The sequence below is a fragment of the Sinocyclocheilus anshuiensis genome, unplaced genomic scaffold, assembly GCF_001515605.1.
Source record: "Sinocyclocheilus anshuiensis isolate Anshui unplaced genomic scaffold, SAMN03320099.WGS_v1.1 scaffold637, whole genome shotgun sequence".
In the NCBI taxonomy this organism is placed as follows: Eukaryota; Metazoa; Chordata; class Actinopteri; order Cypriniformes; family Cyprinidae; genus Sinocyclocheilus; species Sinocyclocheilus anshuiensis.
This window is the reverse complement of record NW_015539816.1, coordinates 42,638-51,138: the sequence shown is the minus strand read 5'-3', so window position 1 is coordinate 51,138 and position 8,501 is coordinate 42,638. Positions and strand designations below refer to the sequence as shown.

Here is an 8,501-nt window from a genome sequence, read left to right as displayed (position 1 = left end):
TCAAAAACAGCTCTTTTCAGATCCAAGCCGTTTTGTAGCATTTTCCTTTAAATGTTAATGAGCTCTGCTGACCCCGCCCCTCTCTTCCGAGCTGCTCTGAGAGACTGTTTACTTTAGCTGCATTCATCGTGAAACTTGCTAATTAGCACATTATTAGGAAAGGCGATTTGCAAAGAATCATTACAAAACATTATACTCACTTCTGTAGATGAGGCTGGATCACGAATGATTCGCGCGAACATAGACATTTATGTAGATCGGGGCGCATTCCCTTCAGAAACAATGTAATCCACTGCGTCTTAAGCGGCTCCGATGTCGGGAGTAAACGATGACTGCTATGTTCATTATTACATCCAACAACAGAACACCTCAATCGCTTAGGAGTCATTCTTGTCTACAACTTCTCCAGCGGTGAAACAATGGCGGACTGATGACAGCTCACTCAGGGTGGGTCTAAGGTAAGACGCCAGTCCAGTCTGTGCTGAAACACTACTGTCAATCAAACTATCGTGGGAGGGGCCCGTCTGTGTGACGTCACACAGAAAGGCATCTGAGATCAGCTCGATTTGAGAAAGGGGAAAACATTTTTATTTTTTTTAAACACCGGGTGGATTTTTATCATTATAGGGTGGTTGTGTACACACACTGCCAACACACATTTCAGTTCAAACAACTTGTAAAAGTGCATGTAGCATCCTATGACCCCTTTAAAATATTTTAAAATATCAAGATGACAGTGTGGACCAGCACATGACGGGGTGGACAAAGCAGAACACAAAATATGACAATGAAACATTTATTCAACTTCGAAAAAAAGAATATAATAATAATATAATTATATTCTCAATCACATTGATATAACCCCCCCCCATATTAATTTTAGTTTTTAGCATTAACTACAAATGAATGCTATGTCCACCGTCATGTCTATGTCCACTCTATCGAGTCTAAGTGGCCAACAGTGTGGACATTTTGAGCTTCAATTAGCATATTAGCTTACAACAAACTGTGACTAGCTAAATAGTCTGGTTGTTGAAGAGAATTTGGTATATTTAAACTAACATATTTTGAAAATACTGTTTTCTAGTAATCACTTCTGGCATATTTTATGCCGACAGGGTGGACATCTTAAGCTTTGGCAAAGCAAGAAAGCAAACTCATACGAAGAAAATTTGTCAATAAAAAAAAAACAACTTACCTCAGCCGTTGAAATTCCCGCCACTGAAGAGACAAGAAATCTGTTGTCCTGATGTCACTAAAGGGGATGGCCTTTACTTAAAGGGTCGGATTCCCCAATACAACAGGGTGGACAACCATTCAAGGGACATGAACACTTTTTTTTTTTTATTAAATAAAAATATTGTTTTTATTACCAACTGATCAATACACTCAAATTGAGTAATCTCTTATTTAACAAAATATTAATAGGAGAACAAAATTTTTAATTGTATTATTTTACTATATTCTACTCGTATACTACTATATTCTACTTCATTCAAATTTAATGAGCAGTGCATGGGACATAGCAAAATAACATGCATCCTCTTAATCTAGAAAATGTATCTAAAGAGCTAAGTAATGCTTTTGTTATAAATATAAAAACTTAGCCTAATATAACACCCTTTCATAGTCATTAATCATGGCAATGTTATCATGGAAAATTAGTTATGTACAGGACACCAAAAGGCACCCTACAGTGATATTGACCCATTTGCTACATGAATGAGGGGGTTTACTGAAGTGTGCTATTATGTCAAATGACTTTGTTTTATTGTTTTATTAATCTCAGCCATAAGTGGAATAACCAGTAAAAATATATAAAAGTATATGATTAAGACTTGAGTTCTCAGCTCTTGACTTGTAAGCAGCTACCCACAACACCCTAATGAGCTGTTCACTAATGAACTGTTTACACAGAAAATGTAGAAGCAGCACATTCTGTGGCTTTCATGCAATGGAAAAATGCATTCTGTGTGAACGGCCCATAACAACTGCTTGGCAATGCATTAGAAACCACTCAGAACACTTAAGAACCCAACGAGCAACACCCTCTCAGCAAACACAGAACATTCCCCTAACTTCACGTCAGTATACAGTTCCAGGAGAAGCAAATAATAACATTCTGGAAATGTTCTCTGTCGGTTATTTTTCTAACAAAATTAACATTACCAGAGCATTATGAGAACCAAAAACTGTTAGCTGGGCTGATAACCAATCATAACATCCCACAATTAAATCATAACACAATCCATAACCTCTGATAGAAATGCTCTGAAAGTGAATCAACAATATTGTTGATCTTCTTTGCTATTCTTATACACAACGATTTTTAATACTTTATGGATGTAGTTATCGTTGCAGTTCTTGGTGTGAACAGCCCTTCAGTTTATTTCCTGGTATTATCCAGACTGACCTTTTGGGTGTCATCTGAGCTTTCACATCCTCCCACTTTTTTTCTCATTTTGCTGGTAGGATTTAAATCACCATTAGCTTGTTTCTGGCTTAGTTCTTTAATATAAATATTATGCTCAGACCAAGAAATAAAAATCCAGCTTGTGGGTTTTAAAGATTTTTTATTTCCTCATTGTACAGTACTTCTGCTTTTGGATGTTAAACTGCATTCCTCATAATCTCTTAAGGGATTAAACTCAGAGTCTCATCTTTTCAGAGGAAGTGGCAGATGGGAAGGGTTCAAGTTTGTGGTCAGAAATATTTGTTTTGTTCGTATGAAACAACACGCTCGCAACACAATTCAATAGATACAGATAGGAACAGCCTCGAATGCTATTTAGAGACTCGATTTCTCTATGCGTTTCACATTTCATTTAGTAAAAGGATTAATCAGCAACATCATAAGGGTGACAGCAGAGGTAATGATTATCCAAATAACCAAAAAGAAAAACACTGGAAACGTTAATACTGCAATGACAAGTGAAAAAATGGTGGACGCTTGTGCTTACTAATATAAAACTCTTACGATAGTCTTGCGCACAGCACAATGTCCTTCATTTTATGCCCGTTAATATGGACACTCTACTGCATCTCATGAATAAAAATAGCTGATAGAGTATTTTCAGTTTTAAATAGTGGTTTGAACTTAAATAGCTCTCAAATACACTCTACTTAGGCTTATATTCAAATATATTTTCAATTCTGTACAGGTAAAAAAAACTATGTTAAAAAAGTATTAAAATATGAACATACACTAAAACAAATTCCGTAAAATTTACGCTAAAAAACCAGCAGCTGTGGTTGCCAGAATTTTACCGTAAAAAATACGGTAGCAACGTTTTAGGTTTTACGGTTTTAACTTAAATTTACAGTTAAATACCGTAATTTCATTAACTGATATAATGTTAATATACCAACCTATTGGAAGTACTGAATCTGTTTTGTACCTTTGTAATACACTGATAACCACCAAATGCAGGTGGTGATGAGAAAGTCACATGATGAACCAAAGCCCATCACAAGCAGCTTTTAAATAATAACATATATAGAAGGTGCACAGTGTCATTCACACAAACACTAAACACCATCATGGTAACACACATGAAACTGAAATAATGCAATAAACATTCATTTAACAACATTAGGAACATTAGGTGTAACACACAACCCTAATATACAAAACTGATAAGAAAAAACTAAGAAGAAACAGTTATTTCAACAAAAAAACATCAAATTTGAAATGTAACGCAGGGAATTCTGGGAATGTCAATTTACGGTTATTCACTGTAAATTATACGGTCTTTTTCACTTCCAAAAACGGTATACTACCGTAAAATTAATGTCCAATACAGTTTTTCACCATATATAGTAGGGGAATTTACCGTTAACCATTTAACAGGTTTTTACTGTAGCATTTTTAGTCTTTTACCGTTAAATTCACGGTCATTTTTTACAGTATTGAAAGATTATAGACAGTCTTACAAAACTGGTATAAACCAGTGCCTTTGTTAATGCCTACAGTATTCAGTGGTTGTGTTGGGTAAAGGATAACCGAACAGAGAGAAGTCCAAAATATACTTGGGCAGGAGCTCTTTGAGAAACTTCTGTGGGACAGTGCATAAGTAATAATGCAGCGTTTCTTTGGTAACGGGTTTGTACCATGTTTGGCGTTCAGGGAAACTTACATGTTGCGGCGCTCCGACATGTTCCAGCACGTAAGCGGCGTCACTCTCCAGCCTCTCGTACGAGCCTATGAAGTCATATTCTATGGCGCAGGGTTGGCACAGGTTGTAGATGGGCATCCAGTGTTCGTTCATTCGCTCCGGGTCTTCGTCGAGCAAATAACGCACAAACTCGGTGAACGTCACGTCATTGCCTGCTATTTTTTTATCCTTTGCGTAGCCTTTTCTATAGCGGCGTATGATCTCTGCACCGTATTTACGCTGATACGCCTCAATTTCGCCAAACTTGTTGCGATAGGCTGAAAGCAAGCGTGCCATCGGCTCTCGCACGAACGTGAATTTAAAATAATGCCGTAGTCGATGGCGAATCTCTTCGGGGGGAAAGTCCGAAAGAAAGACCAAATCAGCACGATGGTCCATCTTCACTTTGACATCCACGTTGGCTAGAGTGCCACTCAGCACCTTCAGCACTCGTTTCCAGTTGGAACAGGCCACTTTGGGGACGTAGCAGTAGAGGAAGTGATGCTTGTCGTTCACTAGTATGTGCTGGAGGAGAGTCTTCCTCTGCAGCGGACTGAGAGACCACACGCTGTGAGGCATGTTCTTCTGACCACACATCGATTTTATGGTGCGATTGCGGATCTCTTGTACAATCTGGGGGGAAGAGGCATATATAATTTTAGAACGATAGACAGTCAAACCAAAATTTATTCAGACACCTTCAACATTTCTCACATTATAACAGTTTATTCGCTATAGTTTAGAAAATGGTAATAAAATATGACAAGAACTCAGAGTTAAACTGTGTCAGAACAAATTAATCTTGATAATGTCAGATAACTTTGATAGAAAGGCATGTAATGAATTAGGTTGAAGAGCTGTCAGCTGTTAAATTTAAGTACACAATTAGATAATACCAATTTAGGTCAACCAATTGCCAAGCAATGCTTAATTTTGTTCAGTGTGTGGTGTAAAAAGGTCGCATTATTTAGCAATTAAAGTGTCTAAATAATTTTTGGTCCCACATTTTTATCAATTTTACTGGTAGTTCACTGTTTGAAGAATTTTTGGGTATAGTATGTCAGTTTATTTTGCTATCCTCACTTAAGTCCGGACTACACGATATTTTTGTAGGTCACGATAGTCACTGTCAGATTACACGATTTTGACTCCTAAAATCTTGTCGTGGCGTGGACAAGAAACATGTCAGACTACACGTTGCTTCCCGACCATTCATCGCGTGCCGTCTTTAACGACGCGCTTGATGTCATCGAGAAGGCGGAACTAGCGACTGACTTCCGAAAACAAGAGTGTAAACATTGCTGAAGCGCTTCTGCTATAGTTCGCCAGCATTTTTCTTTATTTGTTCTGTCGTGGTAGGCCCTCGATGACACATCATACAGGCAGGAGTACTGTTGCCACAGCTCCACGAACCTTTCCTCCATCTCATAACTCCACCTAGCAGCACCATCATCTCTCTTTCGTTTTGCCATGTTTGAAACCTGTGTATGAAAGAGCTTCTGTGCTGCTATTGGTCAACGTCACCAATGTGACAGAACTCGTCGTGGATGATGGAAAAAAAAATTAAACATGCTAGTCTTTCTGTCGTGATGCATCGCAGACGCGGAATCGGTTGTCGTCCACTATGACGCACTACACGTGCTGAAACGATGGAATCTTACGTCCCGACGCCCATTGTCGTTTACAAATCCCCACGACACCCTATGTCAAGCAAATCGTGGCAAAATCGGGCTAAAATCGTGTAGTCTGAACCGGGCATTACATAAATTAACTATAGTGTCCTGCACCCACTAATAAAAAGATATCAAATTATATCTGGTGTCTGAATAATTGTTGGTTTGCCTGTAAATACATAAAAACCCACACATAAATTTAGTTTCATGTTGTATAGACTTACTGTGAGCTACAAGGTTGTTAATGTTTTTACCTTGTTAAAAATTGCTTCATGAGATTGTAGTTTTTTCACTCAAAGCCGTTAAGTACACACATTTGTACCTTTGTCTTTTTTGTGTGTCAAATTTTCAAATATGTTTTGTTATGTTGTTATGCTATGTTTTGTTATGTTGTTGTTTTTTTGTTAAGTTTGTAATGTTGTGATTCACCCTGTAGTTGATTTGGATGATGGCTTGGTATGCTTTAACAAAGACTTGAAAATTGCTATGGGAAAAATTAATGGAGAAAAAATTCTGTCCACTGAAATAGTGGGTGAACAGGACACTGTTGCAAATCTGAGCCCTGCATGGGCAAAACTGACCAATCAGAATCAAATATTTTAGAGAAACCTGTAAAAATGGAAATGTGGTGTGCTCCAATAGTGTACCAAAATATTGGTATATTGTACAGTACAATATAGGTGACTTTACTAAAAAGGTCTCAACTCATTCAGTCTGCTCTAAATATAATTTTGTACACTACCAATAAAAAATATTTACATATAAAAATAGCAAACTATGTTTAGCTAGCACAATTTCCATAAACATCTCTCCATCGACCCAAAAGCAGATGAAACATTCAAATGTTTTACTTAACAACACAACAGAACATTTACTCTGGACATTCCACTGGATGACCAAACATCATGTGAACTTGTGCACAAAAAGTATTCTCGTAGCTTCGTATAATTGCGGTTGAACCACTGATGTCACATGGATTATTTTGCCGATCTCCTTGCTACGTTTCTGGACTTGGGAACTTTTCAGTTGCGTTGCTGTCTATGCAGGGTCAGACAGCTCTCAGATTCCATCAAAAATATCTTAATTTGTGTTCCGAAGATGAACGAAGGTCTTACAGGTTTGAAACGACATGAGGGTGAGTAATTAATGACAGAATTTTCATTTTTGGGTGAACTAACCCTTTAAGATTACTTATTTTACTCTACTGTCCAAAAGTTCAATACACAGATGGTACAGAAAGAAAGTGTAATAGCAGAGGAAAAGATGTTGAGAGGTTTTGACAAACCAAATGACTTGAGAGGATTACACATTGACTATACTAGTCAACATTTGAAGTGGATCAAAACCTTTTATCAAAGTTGTCCTAAAACTAAAACCAAAATGCGTTCTTGTCTTAGGAAAACTTTGATGAACTTTTTTGATCCACTTCAAATGTTGACTACTGTAGAGTGAGTGTCTTGAATGTTTTTTATTCCCCATAAATTGTTCTCGCTTTTCTGTCCAGGTAGCATATTCAGAGTTGTACACTAGCTGGGCAAACACCACTTGAGACACTTTAGGAGCCATTCTTTTGGATTTCAGTCTGCAAAACTTAAGTTTTCTGATCAACATACTCCTTTGACGTTTTAAAAGTGTATTTATCGTTTCGTATGAAACCTACCAAACTTATTTTTATTAAATGCCTCGCTTGAAACATGAGTTTGTGCATTATTTGTTTAAAATAATCACTTGTTTTAGATTTATAGTTATTCAAGGCAACGACATTTAAACATTAATACGTGTGGCTAAATTGTCCAAGTAATAATTGGGGACACTATTGAACTGAATTGTGGACATCCAGATGCTGTCTAGGTAGGAGGCTCACTAGGTTTTGAGACGCAGCCCGAGTTCTCATTAAAATTAATTGCTGTTCAGCCTCGCGAAACTCAAAGAAAGTCTGATGACTTCATGCAAACATATCAAAACATTTATGAGTTTCTCAAAAAACGACACAGTTTATTCTTAATCTAGCGAGCCTGTGTCTCTATTCGGCTACCTTACCTGAGACTCCACGTCCACCGCCGCGTCGCTGTTCCTCAGTCGGTATTCCACTTTCTTCCCGTTGGCGCGAGGCGGCGGAGTCTGCACGCTGTTCAGCATTCCCTTCTCTATCATGAGCAACAGGCCTCCGGATGCCACGATGACGGCGAACGTCAGCACCGAGGGAACGACGGCGGAGTGTCGGCGAACGGTGGTCGCGCTCACTGGCGGTCTGAAGTGGACCAGGGATCCGCTCGCTCGTTTAATCCCGTACTCCTTCTTTCGAGGCGGCATAGTGAATCACATGCGTACAAGAGTCCGTCTCCGTCCGGTTATTGAGGCTCAGTGACTCAAAATACCGACAGATCAGAACACGTCCATCGCTTCAGTGAAGCAGCTAACCAACTTCTGATTTGATGATGGGGGGGGGCTTTTTGAGAGAGCATGATGGGAAATGAAGTATTGAGCAAGGGGGGCGTGGACAGATTTCGGGGGAAACTTACCCTGTTCGTGATCGAGTCAGGACCAGGGTGCGAACTACGGGGGAGCTAGGGGGAGTCCTTAATAAGACATGGGCTCCCCTGAAAACGTGATTTGTGAAATTTTGGGGGGTCTCAAAAAATATTGACAATATATAGTGCTTGCATAAAGCAAG

At 38.5% G+C, this 8,501-nt stretch overlaps 1 protein-coding gene across 1 annotated transcript; it reads right to left on the bottom strand.

The window, feature by feature from the left end:
* Window positions 1-3,867: 3,867 nt before the first annotated feature.
* On the bottom strand, window positions 3,868-8,257 carry chst14 (carbohydrate (N-acetylgalactosamine 4-0) sulfotransferase 14). The gene is made up of 2 exons (XM_016480094.1): window positions 7,868-8,257; window positions 3,868-4,787 (listed from the first exon to the last, which is right to left on the bottom strand). Exons 1-2 carry the CDS (start codon window positions 8,138-8,140, stop codon window positions 3,960-3,962), a joined length of 1,101 nt encoding a protein of 366 aa, XP_016335580.1. The 5' UTR covers window positions 8,141-8,257; the 3' UTR covers window positions 3,868-3,959.
* Window positions 8,258-8,501: the final 244 nt, after the last annotated feature.

What these genes read in the sequence shown, in the direction of transcription:
- chst14 (XM_016480094.1), bottom strand. Translation starts at nt 8,140, where the DNA reads ATGCCGCCTCGAAAGAAGGAGTACGGGATTAAACGAGCGAGCGGATCC. An exon ending in CGGTGGACGTGGAGTCTCAG is followed by an intron (nt 4,788 to 7,867) that starts GTAAGGTAGCCG and finishes TCTTCCCCCCAG; the next exon opens with ATTGTACAAGAGATCCGCAA.